The sequence below is a fragment of the Marmota monax genome, unplaced genomic scaffold (assembly GCF_021218885.2).
Source record: "Marmota monax isolate L192 unplaced genomic scaffold, Marmota_monax_Labrador192_F-V1.1 WCK01_AAM20220418_F8-fsc00067, whole genome shotgun sequence".
In the NCBI taxonomy this organism is placed as follows: domain Eukaryota; kingdom Metazoa; phylum Chordata; class Mammalia; order Rodentia; family Sciuridae; genus Marmota; species Marmota monax.
In genome coordinates, this window is record NW_026695065.1 from 8,450,208 (window position 1) to 8,474,481 (window position 24,274).

Sequence of the window (24,274 nt, forward strand, 5' to 3'; positions counted from 1 at the left end):
TTAAATAACAATCTTCTAATCCCCCAACATGAAGTCACCAAGAAAATGCCCATCCTTAGTGATTGGTATAACAAATTAGTGAGTAATGGGGCCAAGATAGAAAATAAAATGAGAAATGAAGTTCCAACATGAATTTTTAGGACATTATTAGAGATATTAAAAAATGTTGAATTCAGGTGTGATACAGCGTAGGAAAGACAAATGGGAAGAAAAATACGCCATCTAGCAATTTGAATATTTTTTCACTAGGCATGAATACTATTGATTAGTTTGCATGGCTTATTTAGAATTGAAACTTTCTGGGAAGGGAAGATACAAAGCAGAGAAGAAAATATTATGGTCAAACTGAATGCTGCCCATACAGATTCTGTATGGTGTAGATTATCCTGAGGCTTCCAATCTCTTTATTTTTCTCTTAATTTCTTGGGGTCCTTTGCATACCACTTTGCCACTTCCCTCCACCTGCTTCAGAACAGTCCGGTTCATTCATTTATCTTGCTCACAAAACTGTTTCACAAGTCCATTATCCTAATTACATAGTTCATACATTAGCACTGAGTGAGAAAAACAGGAAATAAATACAGTTGCTTCAGCATTGTTTGAGGGCTATTTATTTCTGTTCCATCTCAGCATTCTGTCTATTTGAGGGGGAGGATAAGACTGACATGACAGTACATACTACTCCAAATAAATGCTCTCTTACTTTATGGGAAATTATTCTGGTGTTAGTAGCAGGGTAGGACAATCAATGAAGTATGTTCAAAAGTGATAGAGAAAAATTCCTGGATAGAACTCTTGGCTCCCAGCCTTTTATTAAAAATTGTGTCATCATAATTGGGATTTACAAGTGCTTGTGATGTTATGTAACACATCAAGTAGACAAGCAACCTTCTATATTGCTATGCCAGTGATTTCATCAATTAGTATAGACATTTGCAAAATGACTTACAGAATTATCTGACTCTCAAAAAATTGTACACTTTTTTTTCTAATTTTGAATTTTTCTTTTTAGAAATACATGACAGTAAAATGTATTTGTCATACATACATGGAAGATAACTTCTTATTCTTGTAAATGTATAAGATATGGATTTACATTGGTTGTTTATTCATATATGAGCATAGCTTTCTTATGTCCAATTCATTCTGCTGTCTTTCCTGTTCCCATCCCCCTCCCTTCCCTTCATTCCTTTTGTTTAATCCAATGAACTTCTATTATACTCTCTTTAAAAAAAACTCAAAAGGGGAAAATATATTTTTATGAAACTTCTTCCAACCACACAGTGGTGCACACTTATTGACAGCATAACAGGTAAAAATGTATTCAATGAAAAAGGAAAAGTTGCAGATTTCAACAAGTAGAGCAGTTGATACATTTAGTAATTTTTTTAAAAAAAGTCTCTTCACATTCAGTAAAACAAAATAGTAGTTTCTGCTAGGACAGGTCATAATTAAGTACTATTTCAAGTGAAGTATTTGATTATTAAGACAGATAAAACAAACAAAAAAATGAAAAGCACTTCCCTTATAAGCCAACTGATATTTTAACATGTTTCTCTGACATCTTGAAAATAAACACCCAAGCTCATTTACTTTTTTGTTTTTAACTTTGAGTTAGAAGGGGGATTCTACAGTGTGTGCATTTATCTGTTTACCTAAACTGAAGCATGGTACTTGTAAAGTAGCATCATTGATTGATTGCTATTTTTCAAAATCAAATTATACAAAAATACTTTTATTATGCATAACTTCAAACTGCTATTTAACTTCAGTTCTTGACCATCAAATAGGTCCTGTTCTCCTTTTGGGTTATAAAAGTTAAATGTCGGGTGGGGAAAATAGAAGCTCAATTTTGAAGTGTGACGTCTTCTGGCTTCTCTTCTGGGATCCATAATATGGGGTACATGTCCTGGCATAATTGAAGGTAAAAAGGGTAGTGGTTGGGTGAAATTCATCATAGAGTATCATTTCCTAACTGTGTGTCCAAAGCTGCTTTTGTACCAATTAGCTATGACCTTTTCTTTTAGCCTTGGGGTATGAGATTATTAGTGGCAACTGTTTCTGAATTATTTTCTTTCTAATATTAGTTTAAGCAAATTTCCTTGCAGAACTAACTATTCTTTCATAGCTGCCCCCCCCCCGCCCCTTCTGCTGCTCCTTTTCACTAAGCTGCTAAATCTTTTGCAGAGGAATTAAATGTGATGTTTCTAGAAACATTAATAGCTTGTGCCCTTTTCTGAGTGTTCTACTTCAGAAATATTGCAGCTGCAGTGATATTACATGCAGTCATTTCTTCCTGTTTCTCTCAGCAGGGAAGTTCCAGCTTTAAGGTAGATGCAAGTTCTTTTATTCCTGGGATAGTCTCAGAGATTCTCTTTTTCTAAAGGATGTGAATGCCTCAGTGAGGATTTCAAAAGCATATTGCTTCTTTGTCCACTTAGTTCACCTCAGTTGATTATGCAGTTCATAGGAATAATGGAGAGTGGGCAAAAGAGTATAAATGAATGATTGCAAATCAACCCGGCTATTAGAAAACCAACCCAAAGCAGGGGTTCTACTGTCATCTCTACATGTAGTTCTTTAAATGTGGATGTACTCCAGGGAAAAAACTCCACAGGCAGTAAAACATCAAAAAATGCAGCTAAATTGAAAACAAACCACTTTTGCATTTTGTATTGCAGCTTTGTGGCCAAATAAATAAAAGAGATTTTTTTCATTTTAATTTTTTTATTTGTCTTGTTTTTTGGTGCAGAGAAAGACAGGACTTGGCTAAGACTTGACTTATTTATCCTTACCTCTCCAAAACATGTTCTTTATATGATTCTTCTAAATTTTCCCAACATACTTGTTATTTTCTTTGTTTTCAATTTTAATATCACACTGCTTATGAAATTGTCACCACTTTTGAAGTTTATTTTACAGAGCTGTTAGTTTTATTAAGAGAAAAATTATTTTCTATAAAGTAGTTAATAGAAAAAAATTAGTTAAATCCCATTCAAATAATAGACAAACTTGACTTATTCAACTTTGACATCTAATTTGAATCTTTTGTGCATACTGTTCTGGAAGCTACTACCACTTGTGATATTTGAATAAGAGGGAACAAAATAGACATAGTAGAATAATACTTCTTTTTCACTAGCTTCAAATTAATTTTAGATTATACTGAACCACATCTACATTATTAAATTGAGGAATTAAATGTTTACTCCAAAGTGTTCTAACTCCTTTAATAATGTCAAGATTCTGCATCAGAAGAACAAGGGAATTATCATATAAATGTTTTTCTTTTTTAAACTAACATGAGGTTAAAAATTATTTTTTCCACATTTATGATTCTTTTAGGCTAATTTCAATATAATTCCACATGAGTAATTTGTAATACTGACTACCTGCCATGTAAACAATGATAGAAGGAGAAAGTTTTAAAATAACAAGAAATAAGTCTGTTTTGAAAATGCTAAATATCATCAACAATTTTGTAGTTTATACTTTTTAAAATAAGTTAACTTTGAAATATGTATTTAGATTAAGCTAGAAATTCATCTTACTTATGGTACTGCTTGTTATAATTCATAGTTAGCACCAATACAAACTGATAATATGAAAACCTCACAGATTTTTACTGTTATTTGTACCCATTTTTGTCAGCTATACAAATGATAAAAGAATAATCAAAGAACTGATGGCTTAATATAATGGCTATTGTATTCTAAATATCTTTTGTGCTTTGATATTAAATGTCTCTCTTGCCTTGGTATCTACTTTCAAAACTACTACCCATTCCTGGTACTATTTAACTGGGGATATTAGTCCTTTGACAGTGGTGTGTGCTATTGACAGTATCTTTTAATTTGCTTAATTTCCTGACATTTGCTATGTTAATTTTTTTTTACTTTGGGATTTTTTTTAATGCCAGATTTGTGCTTAAAATAGAAAAACCCTCTCTCTCTACCTCCTCCACTGTATAACCCTGAGGGTCTCCTTCCATTACCATGCAAGAGAGAGAGGAGGGGAGGGGAGGGGAGAGGTGGGGAGGGGGGAGGGTGGAGGATGGGAAAGGCAGCAGAGCACAATAGACACTAGTATGGCAATTTGTAAATCAATGGATGTGTAACTGATGTGATTCTGCAATCTGTGTATGGGGTGAAGGTGGGAGTTCATAACCCACTTGAATCAAAGTGTGGAATATGATATGTCAAGAAATTTGTAATGTTTTGAACAACCCACAATAAAAAATTAAAAAAAAATAAAATAGAAAAACCCTCTACTAATAAGATTTAGTCATATCACCTAAGTACTACAGAGTTGTCCCAGATGTAATAGGGAGAGATAAAGAAGGGATCACAGATAATAAATTTGCCCTGCTTTCCCCACAAAGTTATTACTGCAAGCTTTAAGTCTCAGCTTTTATTGATAAATATAAATACCGGTTATGTAAGGAAAGCCTATTCCTATTTATAATAGCATTCAAATCTGGTTTTAGTAATTGCTTAGGCCAAACCACTCCATAAACACTCCCAAGGCAATTTGAAAACAGGTATTTGTTGCATAATCTGTTTTTATTGCATATGAATTTTATTTTATTATTTTTGTAATTAAAGCAATAAAACTTAATAATACTTCCTGGTAACTAGCAGGTAAACAACTTTATACAATATTGGTATATTTTATTTTCTGAAACAATTGATGGTCATTCAAAAGAAAGATTGTTGGGGAGTGGTGGGGGAAGGAGGTTAGTATTTTCAATTGGTTACCAGGCTTTTAACAAAACAATTCCTATTATAATCCTAAGGAATTTCATCTGACTAAATCCCCACTCAAATGACAAACAAGGAGTGAGAGCTGTAGCTAAAAGAACAAAGGGTAATGGAGGGACCTGTATCTGAATGAGCCCCACCATGGTGCCCTTTAGAGGGTCCCATTGTGTCCTGGGTTAGCACCTCTCACCATTGCTTATGAAAACACTTATCATTGAATGATGCTGTATGTCTTTTATTGTACTTTCTAAAATTGCTTATGCAATTTCAATTGGCTATGGTGTTTATCATGTACTGTCCTCGGTATTATGTAGCATGGATTAGCCTAAGAAACAGCTGCCTTTTTTTTAGTGCATCAAGTGATTATTATGTATTGTGTGAATATCAGTTCAAGTTTCTTGAGTGCTGTGGCATCTCAATGAAGAGTAGTAAATAAACATTAGGCTTTTAAAATAAAAAAGACTTTTATGCTATTCTTCAATTTCTACATTCTCTTAAAATAAATGGTGGCTATTGGAACCTTTTATTTCAATAAAAGATAAACACGCCCACTGGTGAACACATATAAATCTGCACTTTAATGTTAATGGAAGTTACACATGGATATCAAGAAGTAAAACTCAAAGAAGTTACTATAAAACCATGTTATAGCTCAGTTTTCAGAGTGTTTCAAACCTAAGGGGCATTGGTTCATGCTTTAAGTTTATATGTATACAATCTCTAACCTTCAATATCCTTGATAAAATGGCTTTCAAATCATAAGCTTGGTTTGTTTCTTTAAAATATGGGGTGGGGTGCATTGTAATTATAAAAGCCTCTTTGAAAATTGGACTTGGTAAAAGGATCTATATTGTGTGTGCATGTATGTAGCTCCTTTGGTGTTTGTTAAGAGCAGTAGGTTCCATTCTCCTATTTTCCCCATTCTCTCCTTAGACTGTTTTAGGTCATAGGCTTTCTCCTTTTGCTTTCCTCACCTCCCCATGACGCCTGCCCTGATCCCTTCAATTGCATTGACTCTTTTCTTTCTCTTTTCATTTCCCAGGAGAATCTGAGAACTCTTAAGTCCCACAATTTACTGAACTGCTATAATTATAGCCTGTATCTTTTATTAAAATACCTACATGCTATGTTTTTCTATGGTAGCACAGAATAGTAATGCAATTAGCACCTTTCATTAAGATGTACTGCCCATTTTGAGTGACAGCTTTAAGTCACAGGATAATTCTCCTACACAATGGTCTGTACTTTTTTAAAAGGAAGAAGGGAAGATTTGTAATTGAGGAAAAAAACTAAAATCCTCTAGAAAATCTGCCATTGTTAATATACCCAACTCTCCACCCCTACCCTCCAAAAAAAAGATTAAGTTTAGTCAATGAAACTTTGAAAATCTTCATATTGATAGCACATTTTCCATACTTTAATAAGTTAACCCCAATGTCAATCACAAATGAGAATACGTGTGCTTATTTCCCATAGTGACTGTGAAAATAAAGTGAGATGGTGACAATGAAACTTCTTCCAACCTTTTAAAATATATTTACTTTAAAGTCAAACAGTTTTAAAGTGTTTTTGTTATCCAGTGTTTTGTTGCTGTAGCCAAAATAACTGACAGAAACAACTTGAAGTAGAAAAGGTTTATGTTGGTTCATGATTTCCAGAGGTTTAGTCCAGGGTCAGCTGACTCCACTGCTCTGGGCCCAAGATGAGGTAGAACATCATGGCAGAAGGGCATGTCAGGAAAAAGCTGTTAATCTCATGGTAGTTGGGAAGCTGAGAAATAGGAATATAGCATAAACTATCAGGTGTAAGGCACAACCCCCAGTGACTTATCTCTTCCAGTCAAACCCCAGCCTACAATTACCACCCAGTACAGTAGTGATTTCAAATTATTAATCTACCAAATGGATTAATCCACAGATTAGGTCATAATAATCTAATCATTCCACCTCTGAACATTCCTACATTAAGAGGAGCTTTTTGAGAGATACATCATATTCAAATCATAATAGTATTTAAATATCATTTCTATACTAATCAATGCAGTTAAATCCTTCAGCAGCTACCTATTACTACTAGGACAAAATCTAGATGTTTTATAGTAACTCAGAAGGCTCTGTGTAATTCTTTGTGTACCTACATTATCTGTCTCTTCTTTTTTCTTTTTTTTTAATAGTTACACATGACAGTACAATGACCTTGACATATCATACATTTGAATCAGATGGGATATAATATCTAATTTTTCTGAGTATACAGGTTGCAGAATCACATTGGTCATACAGTCACATATATACACACAGTAATAATAATGTTTGTTTCATTCTACTATCCTTCCTATCTCCCCACCCCCTCCCCTCCCCTCCCCTCCCATCACTTCTCTCTACCTAATCTAGGGTAATGCTATTCTTTTTTCCCCCCACATCTTCATACATGTATTTTGTATAACAATGAGGGTCTCATTCCACCATCCATGCAATTCCCTTTCTCCCTCCCTTTCCCTCCCACCCCTCTTCCCTATGTAGAGGTAATCTTCTTCCCATGCTCTTCCTCTCTTCCCCATTTTGAGTCACCCCCCTTATATCAGAGAATACATTCAGCATTTGTTTTTTTGGGGGGAGGGGATTGGCTAACTTCACTTAGCATAATCTGCTCTAATGCCATCCATTTCCCTGCAAATGCCATGATCTTATTATTTTTTTAGTGCTGAGTAATATTCCATTTTTTATATACCACATTTTTTTTATCCATTCGTCTATTGAAGGGCATCTAGGTTGGCTCCACAGTCTAGCTATTGTGAATTGTACTGCTATAAACATTGATGTGGCTGTGTCCCTGTACTATGCTGTTTTTAGGTCTTTTGGCTATAGTCCGAGAAGAAGAATAGCTAGGTCAAATGGTGGTTCCATTCCCAGCTTTCCAAGGAATCTCCATACTGCTTTCCTAATTGGCTGCACCAATTTGCAGTCCCACCAGCAATGTACAAGTGTACCCTTTTCCCCACATCCTCGCCAGCACTTGTTGTTGTTTGACTTCATAATGGCTGCCAATCTTACTGGAGTGAGATGGTATCTTAGGGTGGTTTTGATTTGCATTTCACTGATTGCTACAGATGGTGAGCATTTTTTCATATATTTTTTGATTGATTGTATGTCCTCTTCTGAGAAGTGTCTGTTCAGGTCCTTGGCCCATTTGTTGATTGGGTTATTTATTTGTCTCTTTTTTTTTTTTGAGAGAGAGAGACAGAGAGAGAGAGAGAGAAAGAGAGAGAGAGAGAGAGAGAGAGAGAGAGAGAGAGAGAGAGAGAGAGAATAAATTTTAATATTATTTATTTTTTTAGTTTTCGGCAGACACAACATCTTTGTTTGTATGTGGTGCTGAGGATCGAACCCGGGCTGCACACTTGCCAGGCGAGCATGCTACCACTTGAGCCACATCCCCAGCCCCTTGTTTGTCTCTTCTTGAATGAAGTTGTGAGGAAATTTGGCTCTCAACTTCTGAACTGTCATTATGTTAGAAACGGAAGCACTGTTTCAAGTGTAGAGATCTTCTCGTATTCAAACTGGCACTTTTGGATAAAATGCAAATATAATTTTGATGATTAAGAAAATGTGATGCCTGATAAGTTTTGCTTTATAATTGTTTTACCTACATAAATATAGGTAAAATATTATTAGTTCCATTTATATCTATAATTGATTAAGATAATGAACAATTAAAATGTAAGCCAGAATTTATGAAGTATTTAATTAATAGCAGTAAATATATTGCATTTCCAGTTGCATTGTCTACCAGAATCTTTCAATATATAATAAATCTTATATTTTTGAAGTTGAACAATTAGAATAAATTTTATTTAAAAATATCACTCTCCCTATGCTTCAGGTTCCAACTAATTATAATTAAACCTACTGCTTCTGCTATTACAAGTTTACAAAGCAATGGAATTATTGCCAGTACCTGGCCTTCCTGTTCAATCTTTCTTTCTTCTTCTTTTTTGTTTGTTTTTGACTATATCTATAATCTGTGTAATGCTTTATTCTCCTGGCTAGCCTATGTTATTGCAGTGAAAGTTTTGAAAGAAAGATTATTTTGAATCAAGGACAGAAAACTCCAGGAGCTTAGTAATTTTTTCCTCTGATTAATTTTCAATTTAAGAACAAAATTAAAAATATCCCACCAAACATTTTGCTTCGATAGGCTGAAGCTTCAATTGTTTTAGTTAGAAGTAGACTACAAAATTAATATATCTTTCTTTAGAAAAGAAACTAATATAATTGACTATGCATTCTGAAAAGATAGCTTGTTCATACTTCTACTAGTATCTCCATGAAGATTTTCATGTTATTCTGATATATGTCCATTATTAAAGACAAATGCATTTTTAAATCTTGTAATTAGAAGGTTCATAGCCATCATAGGTCTGTTGGAAGCAGAAATACACATTAATATTTTAGCTTTCCATTTGCTTTCATGAAATCTATGAACAGAAGCTATCAGCATCTAGGGATTGTCTTCAAATGACAAATTCAGCATGCTACAAAAAAGTGATACTGGGATTTCCTGCTGAATTCATCTAAAGTTAGGCCATCCTGAGTAATGATTCAGAGTGGATTCTTATTCTCACATGCCAAAAGTTATTTTTCTCTTTTTATATTTGATTTTGATGGTGATGAATATGACTGTGAAAAGGAATTATGCCACATAAAGAGAAATACTCATAGTTTTACAAAATGGTCAATGACAGAATAGTCTGACTAAAATGATAGTTTGATTTCATTTTCTCAGAGCTAAAATACAAAACATAATGAAAATGGACTTCTGAAGTTTTCTGAATCACCCAAATGATAAGTAATGTCTAAGACTTTATGTACCTGGGGCATAAACAGGACATAGTACATCCTCAGAAAAGATTGGTTGTGTGAATGAATAAATTATGTAAATAAATGTATGCTCTATTTTATCAACTACATGTCCCTTTTATCTTCCCTTTTTCTTTGACAAAATGATTTGAAATGTATTATTATCATGTAGTTTTTCTCTTCTATGATATTTTGTGTTATAAAAGATAATGCATACTTACTCTAGAAAATTTAAACTTTTAAACTATAAGGACAATTAAAAATATCTACAATTTCAATATCCAGAAGCATTGACTATTAACATGTTGGCTTATTTTCTTCTACCTTGTAGTTGTATGAATTTTACATAGTTCATATTATACTATATACACAGTTGTGCATCCTATATTTTCACTTAATTTTGAAAGCATTTTCACAAAAATAATCCAATTAAGTCCCAAGTTTTCAATTCTGCAAATATTTCAATGACACAGGTACATTAAAATGAGTTAGAAATCATAATAATAATCTGCACCTTATATTTCTTTTATTATCAATGAGAACAAAAATATAGATAATAACAAGGGCAGGTGGGCATCATTTCTGTGGCCCAGAACCACTCGACAGTGTGGTGCACATTACTATGCAGTATACATTTTCCCATTGTCCTATTTATAGGATAGCTATTTTTCCACCATTGATAATTTGAACTGCAGTGTATTCTTTGAAATAAAATGGCAACCTAGTTCTAGGAAATCCTTTCATGAATACATTTCTTATATTACATACCAGGTATATATGTAATATTTTGTTCAGTTGAACATTTTTTATTGGTTGTTCAAAACATTACAAAGCTCATGATATATCATCTTTCATACATTTGACTCAGTTGATTTGATAGAAAACTTTCACAGCAAAGTATATGCCATTTTCACAATGAATTTAAAAGTATTTCCAAATACTTTAATCATTCATCTATTACTTTTCTCAAAATAATATATCTCTACAACCATAATGATTATTTCAAAGTTAGCATAAGTGGTATATTTGTTGCACAATTTAAGTTTTTGTAAGTATTCCACATCTAGAATGGTAGGACAAAATTATTATTAAGGAATGTGAATAGATATGCTAAATTCATGTATATGCACATTCTAACTGTGAATATATTATATATGCTTATTTCAAAAATTATATTTACATCTTTAAGTAAATAGTTAAAAATATTTAGTATAGTCAGACCCTAAGAGTAGGAAGATGTACCTTACTCCAAAGGAATGCACTAGTTAGTTTGGGAAAGAGTGCCACAATAAACTGTTAGGTTGAGCCATATGAAATTGTAGATTTTTCACCTATAAAAGCATTCATATCATGTGATTCATCCTAGCATAATACACCATGATAAGGGTAATATTGTAGCAAGTACACAGTAGTGTGAGAATGCCAAAATGAAAGTGATTAGTTCTTCTGAAGAGAGATAACAAGATGACTGCTGCTTATTCAGCAAATATAAGTTTAAATGAGGGTCTTTTGTGTCTGTGTAGGGGTATGTGTGTGACAAAGATGCCAGGTAATATTCATGCACCAAATTTATAATATTATTTCACATTGCATGCCAGCAACACTTCACCTCTCTGAAATCCAGCTATTCCAGCAACTCTACCTGCTTGGAAATGCCATTTATCTTTTCGAAATATGGCCACAAACCTGAAAGTAAGCAAAAACAAAAATATCCCTTAACAGGCAACAGGAATCTGATCAAATCCTTAAGCAACAGCATGTAGAATTTCATCAGAAAACAGCCTTCTGAGGCCCTCACTCAAAATCTGTTTACTTTTAAGTTATACACAGTTCTATAAAATTTGATTTTCTCTTTTTTTTTCACCCACCTACAAATGAGAAAGAGCATACAATATTGGAAGGTAGAGATATTTTAAGACTCAATGGCAATACTAAGAAGTGATAGCTAATTTCCTGACTGCAGTGGAAGAGATGAACTTATCAAAGTGGACAATATCTTTAAAAAATATAGGATACAAAACTGTTCATAACTGATCTTAAATTTCTGAAATATATGTATACAATTTCTTACAAAAACAGGCATGAAATAATACCAAAATATTAACAATCTGTGGCTATGCCATGGTGTTGTGGGTTATTTTTCTTTCTTACTTACCTCTTACAGTATTTTTCAGTGGCCATGTGCTGATCATATTACTAGAATAATTTAAATAATATTTTAAAATAAATGCTTAAAATAAGAAAGAGCCTGAAGTATAGAGCAGTTTGGGTCTATTTAGAGAAAAAGAAAGACACACCCCATTATGCCCTATGGATCTTGAGAGCACAACACAGTACTTGATGATCACAATAATTATGTGAATCAGCAAAAATGTATTTTCAATGGATTCTCTTTATGAAGGCAGCAAAGCGTATATTATATCTGCAAAACATTTCTGTACAAAATGCCTAAGAAAGAAAAAACGTTGCTTCTTGTGATGTATAAGCCCTCAGTAATCCAGATTGACTCATTGTCTGAGCTTTGGGGATAGCAGAAATCTTATTTTAGGTTTTTCTATTTTAAAATGTTATTACCCTGTAGCTATTTGTCCTATTAAATTATGCAATATTATTATATCTAAGCTTCCTCTCCTAAGTGTTTATAGCTATTTGTTGAGGCATTATTATCAGATGGGCATGGAAACATACATTTAACTGATCATCTTTATTCTTTTGTAAATAGCAGGAATATCTGTTAAAATATACCTTCTTTTCTGAAATGTGAGGTTTTACTGTTTGATGCCTTTGTTGGCCGACCCTTGATTTTTCCAGAATTTCACACAGAAAGAGAAGAAATATTTACATGTTTCCAATCTATTACAAAGTATTAAAATCAAATTATAAATTATTCAAGCTATTGGGCAAGTTTCCTGAGAAAATATATACAGCATAAAGAATATAATATTTATAATCATATTTCCTTGTTAGAAATATTACAGTTGAAACACAGTTGCTACTCACTCCTCTCTGTTTAAAAATATAAATTGAAAAAAATGACAACAGACAATATAAATGCAAAATGAATCCATTGCCCTTGTGGACAATTCTCAGTGTCTTTATCTTTCACATATGTGCTGCAATGGTAGCATTACTTGCATCATCATCACAACTTAGCCTTGTCCTTATTCACTTTTCACTGAGTCATATGCTTTGGTAGTTGTCCCAGATTTTCTTTAATGTCTTCAAGACCCATCAGTGTCAGTAAATGATCATATGGATCTTCATTCATTTTCCCCCCAGTGTTCCTTCTTGTGACAAACTTTGTCCCCCTGATGACCTCACTCCTCCTACATCCTTCAGAATCATGCTCTTTTTCTTCTTAATGTTTTTCTTTAAATAGATGTCTTCTTTCTATAGAAATGCTCAGGTCGTCCTTATACTTAGAAAATAAATATCTGTGATAAATAAACCAAACAATAAATTAACAAAAATTATCCCCAACCTACTATCCTGCATCTAACTTAAGAGCAAAGACATGGCTACACCAAGAAATAAGAAATAAGATATGTGTATATCTATATGTATGTGTGATGTATGAATTTGTATGCACTTACATCTATAAATGAACCTTAGGTTGTTATTGGGATTGTGCTGCTCTTAATTGTGTGGCTTGGTTGGAATTGCTTCATGCTTCTGATATGGGGCCCCAGTGAACAGTCAGTGATTCTTTTTCCCTTTTGTATTTTGAAATTTTGAAGTACATATAAAATAGAATATTATAAGGAACCCCATGAACAAATCACCCAGCTTCAACAATGACCAATTTGTGATCATTGTTAACCCAATCCTTGGATATTTTGAAGCACATCTCAGACCATAACATTTTTAAATGTGTAAATATCTCTATAGATATCCACAAAACAATGATAATTATTTCTAGCATAACCAAATACTATTATCATAACTTACCTATCACCAAGTTATTAAATAAAAGATTTTTAGTCAGTGTTCACATTTTTCTGATTATGCACTACCTATATTTTCTAGTTTGTAACAAGAACTAAAAAGGTTTATTTTGGCTCATGGCTCAGGAGATTCTGGTCCAAGAGGCCCCAGAGCTTTGGGCCTTTGGTGAAAACAGCATATTATGGCAAGAGCATGTGGCAGAGTAAACTATTCATCCCATAACTCAGGAAACTGAAGAGACATGATGGGCTAGGGTCTCACGATCCCCTTCAAAGACATGCCCTAAGTGACCTAAGAACCTTCCACCAGCTTCTAAAGGTCCCACTACCTCCCATTGCATCACCCTTTGAGCCAATCCTTTAACCCATTTACCTTTGAGGGAAGCTCATACAAACCATAATGCTACCTCATAGAGTTATTTTGAGGACTAAATGAGTAAATGCCCATGATGTAGCTAAAATGGTGCCTAGCATACAATAAGTATTTTGTATGCACTCACCAGATGTTATTACTGTTATCATTTTTAATTAAGTTTATTAGTTTAGGTTTTCAATAAGGCAGCAGTAAAGAGTGAGAGATTGAAGGTGCTAATAGAGGAGAGAATAATTGTAGAAACATTAACCTTTGAGAGAGGAGAAAAGGAGAACAATTTCTACCCCAGAGATGACTAGGATAGATTATCAGTGTCTAGGTGAAGGCAGATGCTAAAACTTCAATGATAGACTCATTCTTACAGGGTAAATATTAAGATCATCTTTTAAGAATGAGGAAAGGGGCTGGGTTGTAGCTCAGTGGTAGAGCTAGCATGTGTGAGGCATTGGGTTCAATTCTCATCACTGAATATAAATAAGTAAAATGAGGGTCCATTGACAACTAAAAAAATGAATGGGGAAAGGAATTTAGGAGTGGAAGCCTGTGGCAGCAGAGGAAGTTTGGAAATACTTGAGGAATAAGCCAGAGAACACACAATAGGCACAGGCAAGTTGTGTCAGTTCTTGATCTAAGAACATTAATGTGTCAGGAGGGGGATCCCAGACTTTTGGAGTGGTAGCCTATCAGCCTGGTGAGGGCAGTGAGTCTGGGCATGGATGAGTGGTAAGACTGTGATAAAATAAAAGTGAAGGAGCATTGAACAGGGAGTTGGGAGACTTGGATCCATTTCCCAACTCTATTGTCATCTAGTTTATATGACCTCAGATAGGTCATTTACCTTTGTATCTCACATTCACTTGTGAAATGGGAGAGTTACCTCAATTTGTCTCTAACACTCCAATTCCAGAATTTATGACTTTAAAGGACTGATTCTAGAGCCAAACTGAAGAAGAAAGAAATCCGTTGAAATACCAGGGTTGGAAAGTGATGAATAGGCGGAGGGAGGTTGGAATGTAAGATCACTAAAAGGGAAACTGATAGGGAAACTCATGCCATTTAGTCTCAATATCTCAATCTTCCTGCCTTTAATTTTTTTCTGCATTCAAAAAGGAAGGAAGGAGGGAGGGAGGGAAGGAAGGAAGGAAGGAAGGAAGGAAGGAAGGAAGGAAGGAAGGAAGGAAACTCGTTTGTAATTTTTGTAGCAGATATGGATATTTTTAATTTAATAGAGATTCACACTGAAAAGTAAATGTTATTTATTTTAGATTTATGTATTTAAAATGTTCATTAACACATCGAAAATAAACAGTTTACTTGTTGGGAGGACTTTTCTGCTCTTAAGCAGAAGATAACAAAAGAGTGTTTTATGCCTCCCTTTGCCTGTAATACCATTACACTTTAGAGTAGCTAACTAGGTTGCTTGAATATGCTGTTACAGAACTGGTTAATCCATAATTCAGCAGGTTCTTGGCTTCCAAGTTGCCTTATTGACAAGCATGAAGAAAGTGGATGGAACTAATTAGCACTCAGCATTATAAAATAGGAAGAATTAAATAAAGCAGCTTCAATATTAAACGCAGACCCCTATGAAGATATTCCCTTTAGTTATGGGGATTTTGAAATGATGGACAGGCTAAACCAAAACTCATAATCCTATTACAGTCTCCTACACCCTCCTAATAAGCTTCAAGAGCCGTTTCCTTAGAGTCTGGGATATTGCCATCTTCCTCTAGGCTTTTCTGTATATAGCTTATAAATTCTTTACTGTTCCCACTAAATACTTTGTTATTTAAAATAGCATAAAAGAGAGTATATAAGTATATATACATATTGATGCATTTTAACTGTAATAATACCCTTGGCCTGTAGGGAACTTCATATTATTAATAATTTCAGAGGAAAGCTTTTTAAGAAAAAAGCTCCAGGCTTAGCTGTAATGAGGCATTTGAAAAGGAGGAGGGGGTATGTTTGTGTGCATAATGAAAATATTGAACCCTTTGGGATGTTATGAACCATGGTGTACTAATAAATGATCTTTCCATTTCAGTATTCCAGCAGACATATTTGTACCCCTGATGTACCCTTGCAAAATGCCTTTAGCTCACATTTCCTTTTAAATATTTGTGTCTCCTGACATTTGCTACTAGAGGTGGGGGTGAAATAAGGTGAATCAGATGGAGGAAGGAGGACAATACTAAGAGGCAGGCAACGTTGGTGGCTTAAAATAATGAGCCCATTTTCAGCTGAGCTGTGTGGTTCATATGAATTAATTAACCCCTTACAAGCATTTGTCTGACAATCCTAATTCTCATTCAGTTCAATGAGTTTTATAATTATCATTTAACTAAATAGCACTAAAAACTGTTTATATCCTACCATTAAGGAAGCTTTGTAGAATTCCTTTCCTGTAAATCATCTGAAGTTGTTTACAATTTGCAGTAGTCTTATTTTTCTTCTAGTTTGTGCTCAGGTTGCTGTTTTGCAATTTAAAAAAATGTTTTCAGGATGCTAATTATAGAATATGCTCTAGAGTTTGGTTAGCCTTGTAAGGGTAAAGGACCTCAGTAAAGAACATTTTCACATTTTAATTGGAAGAATGTTGGCTTAAACTATTATCTATCATGTTAAACAAAATGAATCCAATGATGCTAAATGGATATAGAATGATTAATTACTCGTTCTTAAGACCTGTGCCATTTAATTCCTGGTGTTAAGATGGTGATAAAGCACTTTTACCAAGAAAGAGAGACATGAGACTTTTGTGTTGACAGTGCTAGAAAACAAGGTTGAGAACACTAGGAAAATATGTTTGAGGTGGGAAGCCCGGGACATCCCCTACCGTCTATGCCCTGTATATGTAATTACTTTTCATTTTCATACTAAAAGTTAAGGTAATATTAATAAACATTTTACTTAATTAAGCTTCTTCTGATTGCAAAGGACAAAAAGCTACTTAAATTGAGTGTTTATGGAAGAGATACAGAGAGAGGCTCAAGGGAATGCAGAGCAGAAAGTATCATACATCTAGACCTAGATCCCTGAAAATAGAATCTTTACTATTTATGCAAGGTGACTCTGGGGTCCTTCACAGCAGGAGTTCACAGGCCTTTCAGCTAGTGCCTGAGGTGACACTTTACTGTCCCTTCTACCTTCTGACAAGGACTCTTGAGTCCCAATTCCATATTTCTGTGAGAGAAATGTTATTTGGCTCCTTTTTTGTTCTTTTGTACAACCCCATGTCATTAATGAGCCTAAGATGGCTCCCCTCTTTCCTCCCCTAGTCAGTCAGCTATCACTATTTGTGTTTTATGGAACTACTTTATTTCTCATAACAACTTTATTAGATAGGTTAAGTATTATTGCTGTGGAGGAAACCAAGGCAAGGAGAAGTTAAGTAACATTTCCAATGTCATCATATATATTCAGCGTCTGTGCTTGGAACCTGCGCCTTCTACTTATAAGTGCTGTGTGTTGAGTTAGAAGATCTGGTTTCTAGTCCTTGACCCAACACTATATGGATGAGTCTGAGTGAATCACTTAATCTCTCTGGCCATTCCATGAAGAGTTTATTATTTTCAAATTTCATTGTCCTAAGGCTTGTATGGTTACAAGGAATAGAAATCTACTCAAATGAGTAGGAAGATTCAACACAAGTTAGTGAAGGAGGATGTATTCAGTGATATAACAGACAACCTTTTGATTATCTAAGGATAAGAAACAAAAGTCAGACCATAAAGTGTCTTAGATTGGAACCAAATTTTGAAAGTTAAAAATACAAGTTGCTTTCTCTGTCCTTCCATGGTCTTATCTCTGATTCTTCTTTTTCTCAATGGGTTTCCTGTATTTGAACATGGCTGCCATAGCTGTGATTCAGTATGACCCTTACTTCAAGTCCCTATCTGTATGTAATATTGATTTCTCTGAGTTCAAATTATTGTGACAGATTCTGACTGTCCCAGTTCAGCCTGAGGAGTTGGTCCCATTTGGTCAGGTGTCAAATCTGTATCCACTTAGCCAGGGCAAGAATAAGGTCACATACTCTTAACACTCTTAATACTGTTTTAAAACATAATACATATTTCAAAATAGATCATCATTTTGTGTACACAGATAATATTTTAATTGCTGTGTACCAAGTATTAGAATGATATTAGGTGTTGGGCCTCCATTTCCAAATATGTTCACTATCTTGTTCTACTTTGGAATTCACACATACTTATATGCAGACATGCACATACACACATGTTTATGCATTTATCTGTATTTTACTGCATATAATCAATTTTTTTTTACCAAACTAACCAGAATTTGTCCAAATAAATATTCTAAAATACCTTCAATTTGAGTAGAGAAGAAATCCAGTATGGTTTCCTGTGTTTAGAGTTACATCTACTGTTTAACGAAACAGTATTTCACAGGTTAATTGCCCAGCTTATTTATCATATTTGGCTTTGAAATAGTTTTATGTTTCCCAATACTTGGATCTATGACAGGTCAAAGATTAACTGTCACTGGAACTAATCCAAAGAATATGAAGCGGACACATCAATGTTCATAGCAGCTCAATTCACAATAGCTAAACTATGGAACAATCCTAGGTGCCTTATAATAGATGAATGGATATTATATTATATCCATTATAATAGATGTGATATATGTGCACAATGGAGTATTACTTGACCATAAAGAAGAATGATTTATGTCATTTGCTGGTAAATAGATGGCTCTGGAGACTATCATGCTAAGTGAAATAAGTTAATCCCAAAAAACCAAAGGCCAAATATTCTCTCTGATATGCAGATGCTGACTCACAAAGGGCAGAGTGGGGAGTGGAGGTCCACCATATTGTACAGGGGGGAATGGGGAGAAGGGAGGGGGAATGAGAATGGGAAAGATAGTAGAATTAATCATACACAACTTTCCCATATTCATATATGAATACATGACTAGTGTAACTCCACATGATGTACAACCACAAGAATAGGACAATATACTCCATGTATGTATGATATGTCAAAATATATTCTACTGTTATGTATAACTAAAAAGTCAAAAAAAAAAAAGAAAAAGAAAAGAATAAGAGGGGCTGGGATTGTGGCTTAGTATTAGAACCCTTGCCTCGGAAGTATGAGGCACTGAGTTTGAGCCTCAGCACCACATCAAAATAAATTAATCAATTAAATAAAGGTATTGTGTCCATTCACAACTAAAAAAAGAAAGAATATGAAGCAAACTGCAAAGGTATCCCAAAGAAGTGATTCACAAATATTTCATGCAGTGATAGAATCATTGAATTGGTTCTGTAACTCCCCAAAGCAACTCCATTGTAAAAGACATACCTAGCTTACTAAGGTTGTTTAAAAATTGCTCACAGTAGCAAAAAGGTTTGAATCATGCAAAATACAAATATTGAGCTAAATGTAGAGTTAGCCAAGTAGAAGATTTAAAAAAATAAATTAGTCAGACTTTCTCCTGAATTATAGAAAAGAAAAACAATTCCATCTATTTCAACTACTGTGACCCAAGATCAGTATACTTCTCTTATGCCCACATATAAAAAATATGAAGTGCCTAAAAGTAAGCAAATGAATTTAGAGACTTTAGAAGAATGGGAAGAACCCCTTGCCACAGATCTCCTTCTGAACCAGCCAAATTAATTAATCTTTGTTCCTTGTTGTTGCTTCTGTTTTTTTTTTTTTTGTTTGTTTGTTTGTTTGTTTTTTGTTGTTGTTGTTGTTGTTGTTTTATTTTGTTTATAACCATCCTTCTGCAAAAGCAAGGAATCAGGGAAAACCCCAGAAGATACAGTTGAAGGTGAGTGAAACAGATTTACCAAATTGTTGGTGCTTGCCTGGTTTCCTGTTGCTATTTAGATGTTGTATTATTGTAGTACGGGTTGAGCTTGAATTTGTGTGTGAGTGTGCTTGCTTGTACTTTTCCTTCTTGCAGTGCTGAGGATTGAACCCAAGGCCTGGTGCATGCTAGCCAGCGTTGCACCATTGATCTACATCTTCATCCCATGTTTGTATGTGTACTTGCTGATACGTTCAAAATCATTAGATTAAATATGCTTTATTAAAGATGTAATTTGATAAAAGTGCATATACTTTTTCTCTTCTCCTGTGTATTAAAATATCCTAATTTCTGTGGTTGCTTTTTTTTTAAAGAGAATTAGTCCATCTGGATTAGTCATTCTAGATTCTAAAAGGAATGAAAGACAATTTACATCTTAAATTAAAATTCTGCATAAGCAGTGCAATCTGATGAACACACCCTTTTTCTCAGATTTAGAGCAATAAATATTTTTCTTATTTTGAGAAATATAAGATATGAGAAGTCCATCATAAAAGTGGTTTTTGAAGTTTGGAATGTTAACTACAGCTTCCACATGCTAACATGGTCCTCATTTAATCCCAAAGCAAGGCACCAAGTACTCTATTGTAAAAAGATTTTAAATGAATCCACAAGTTTTCCCTCTTTCTAATAAACTAGCTTTTATACTTTTCCTATGGAATCATACATTAAGACCTAAATACAATGTAGAACCATCTTCTAAAAGTGACCCAGGGACTTGCTTTGTACAGGACATGTTCTTTGGCATTAATAAGAATCCTGACTCATTCCTATCCTGTCCTCATGCCTCATCCTCCCATTATGCACTTATCAACTGGTTCTAATGGTTTAGGAAGAAACAAATAAAATAACCATAAGATAAACACTTGATTAAAAAAATCTTTTAAAATATATTTTAGTCTATAGGAGAATAAACAGATACTTTGCATATAAACTGTGTATGTACATTTTTTTCCATATACAATAATTTACCTCATTGGAAAATCCTAGTGAAAACCATGTATATTTCTGGGGATACACAATTAGATGTGCAATCTTGACTTGAAACAATGTTATTTGTGCTGATTTACAGAGGGACTATAAAAGCTGAAACATCACTTTGACAACATTCCTGCTGAGATTGTCCTGCAATGAATGTTTGCAGTGGTCTTTGGAGGCTGTGCCACTTAAGTCAGATCACTGAAGCTTAGGGATGATGCCTATAGTAAAACTTGGTTCCCTGCTTATCAGGGAATGTGTGAAGGCTCCCAGGCTGAAGGTTCATTAGGTCAGTCTGTAAGAACTGTCAATCAAACCAAGCTTTCAGAGGAAAACTTAAAAAAAAAAAAACAGAAGCAAAATTTTCCCACTTAAAATTTTTCCACATTGTATTCCTACTGCTATCAAATTGTGCACACCAGAGACTCTTCTTTCTAGAGAGTGGAACACTGGACTATATTATAATATTCCGTTGGGTAGCTACAGATAGTTAACAGATCACAGGTACAGAGTAACCTCAGCTGGGAAAGCTCGTCTCTGCTCATCTTTGCCTGTGGAGTCTTTCACCCTGAAGTTTGGCCACTGTCATAAGCATGGCCACTGCTGTTAATAATCATTGTTGTCACCTAGGCTGAATAGAATAGAATGATTGTCAAAGTATACAAGTCTGTAAGGAGATACATACTCGTGTCATATTCATTAGCCCTAGTATCTCATTGCACTGACAAAACCATTGAAAGTGCTTAAGTGTTTATTAATCTTAGTGTAAATCTAGCATATATATAGACACATAGGTTCTACTACCTCATTCCCCATCTCTCTTGGCCTAACAAAATATGGCAAAATTACTTCTTGTATTTCTTTCATATTTTCAAGTATATATTGTTTTATATTTAACAGTACCCTTCCCAGAGTGGAGATTTAGAATATTTATTCCATTTAACATCAGTTGATTTTATTTCCAGGTGGTGTCCATTAGGACAAACATCATGAAAAGGCTACCGACCAAAATATTGTTTCCCTGGCTGACACCTGGAAGAAAAAATAAACTTATGTTTAATGGAGTAGACTGTCTAAATCCCTGTTTTGAGAAGAGAGCACATTCATGAATATGCATTCATTGTTGAATTCAATAGATTCTAATGGTGAAGGACATCCATATCATAGAAAGTATCACCTATTCATTAACTTATTACTTTCCAAAGAAACAAGTAAGAATGCAGCTTGGAAAGATTGCTTGAAATAACCAGTTCATTCCTTTATTATGTGACACATTCATCATGACCTGCATGATAACTGATGAAATAAAAACGTGTATTATCTGTGATCTAATTTGCTGGAATTTTTATTTTAAGTTATAGTAGTGCAACTGTAGACCAGTATTATAAATAAACTGTTTATAGTTTTGTCTTACTCAGTGTCCTAGGGTATAGTATAATATCTAGTTATTTATACATTTTAAATATTTTTTTCTCTTTTATGTAATGATAAATCATCCTAGATCAGCTATATAAATGACCTAAGTGCTGTTTTAGGCTGGAGTGGGTGGTTGTACAATGTGAATTTTTAAAATAATCAAGTGGCAAGAGTTTTTAGTAGCAACATCATATGTATTTTACTAAGTCCCCTTTCTTTCTGCCTAAGGCTTTCTGATAAAATGGATGTTATGTGCCCCTGAATACTGTCTTCAAAACAATTGACCAAATATATGTATGGGAAGAAAATATAGACATGGGAAGAAAATATATATTATTTTTACAAAGTGTATTTCCAAGGTCCATTCATTTGACACTATATGTCTTCTAGGTGGTACAGGACATTCAACGAGGCATTAAGCAGGATACAAAAGATGTCTTAGAGTCTATCCCTGTCTTCTAAATTTCTTTTTAAAAGCTGCATACTGGTCACTAATGAAATGACTATTATGTAAAGCAAAAGCCATAAGTATAGCCATGTTTTTTGCCATATATATTCCACATATGTGTGTAATCTATAACAGATGTAACATAATTTCACTATATTCAAATTAATTCACATTTTTAAGAACATCACTAACTTGGAAAACCCAGAAATACCCTAGGTATTTTAATACAGTGACTGCAAATAACTGTTATAGTCCTTAAATTTTTCTATCTGCATATACAAGGTTTATGCATTCCAGCTTGTGCATATATATGTCTATATTCCTGGTTATTTATTCTTCCCTCTGTAGAATCTCAACTCTTCAGATATGATTCATAAAAATGTGATTTTTTTTACCAATTGGTATTCTATTATTGGGATATTGGGGAATCCTGTGAACTGTGTAACTAGAAATATAAACTTGATTTTATTATTAATTCACTCAAATCATCTAATGGGCAGTAACCTACTGCATGTACATATAGTAGATAATGCAACATAATGATTTCAAGACTGTGTAAAGAAATCATGCAACAGACTCAATTCCAAAGTGTGTAAAATATTCAGATTAAGAACAGAACTGCAGGAAACACTCCCAGACCGTGAGAGCTGCTACTCACAAAAGGGGTATGCTTGTATCTCTGAGAGGCTTCCAAATACATTTTTTACTAAGGAAGTCTCATTTTAATTCTGACTAGAAAAGCACAAATTACATGTCCTTAACAAGTGGCAGTATTAGTATTCTAGCATTTTAAGGGTATGAGAATGAGTTTGAAAACAAACTGAGAAAATGCAATGAATATTTGTTAATTACTGTGGAAAGCAGAGGCATTAAATCAAGGAAAATTTGTTTTCCTCTGCCTTTCCTCACCACTTTTTCTTCCTTTCTTCTAGGAAATGGACAATGATTGAGATAGGTTTTAAGTAACAGAATGAAAGTGGATAATGCAGATGCATGTCTGGATTCAGGACAAAGGGAGGTTTGAGAAGTGCCTGCTCTAGTAGACTCAGTTGTTCACCAGCACTACTGATATGCTCCCTGTCATAACCACAGAGGAAAGGTTACACATGCAAAAGCCTGTGCCCTCTTTTGTGCTCGCTCACTTTATTTGGGTCTTTCATCCTGCAAATGACATCTTCATGCCTGCTGTTCAGGGGCTTTTTCCTTAAAAAGTTGAGTGGAAACTTACAATGAAGAAAGAATGGAGGAATTTAAGTGAGTATGTGCTGTTTGTTAGGTACTGTGTTAGATGTCACATATACACCATCTCATTGCATATTTACAGCCTTCCTGAGAATTAGATTTTATTTCCTCAAGTTTACAAGTGAAGAAATGGGGGATTATAGAAGTTTAGTAGCTTGTCTGAGGTCACAGCTAGCCAATAGTTGAATCAGAATCTGAACCCCAGTTAGTCTAATTCCAAACCACATACTATTTACTTACAATATTACCTTTCACTTAGGTGCTCATGGAAAAGATTTATGAGATTGCCCAGATTTTTCTTTGCTTTTATTGGTAAGAACAATTATAGCTGAATTTTTAGTTCTTGTCTCATAAGACTAGTAATATCACTTCGTTTTTAAAGAATGAGTGATTATTTGGTA

General features: G+C 34.1%; 1 protein-coding gene across 10 annotated transcripts in view; it reads left to right on the top strand.

Annotated features, from left to right (window-relative positions):
* Diaph2 (diaphanous related formin 2) overlaps positions 1–24,274 on the top strand; it is an 867,887-nt gene that overhangs the window by 726,467 nt on the left and 117,146 nt on the right. For 4 of the 10 annotated variants that reach the window (XM_046427818.2, XM_046427819.2, XM_046427820.2 and 1 more), the window contains one exon: positions 19,713–19,750. The exons of 3 other annotated variants lie outside the window; for them this stretch is intronic. In XM_046427818.2, coding sequence (XP_046283774.1) covers positions 19,713–19,750 — 38 coding nt within the window. Of the gene's footprint in view, positions 1–8,097; positions 8,392–19,712; positions 19,751–24,274 lie in introns of those variants that run through there. 3 more of the 10 variants (XM_058573738.1, XM_046427829.2, XM_046427826.2) reach the window with 2 other exon arrangements.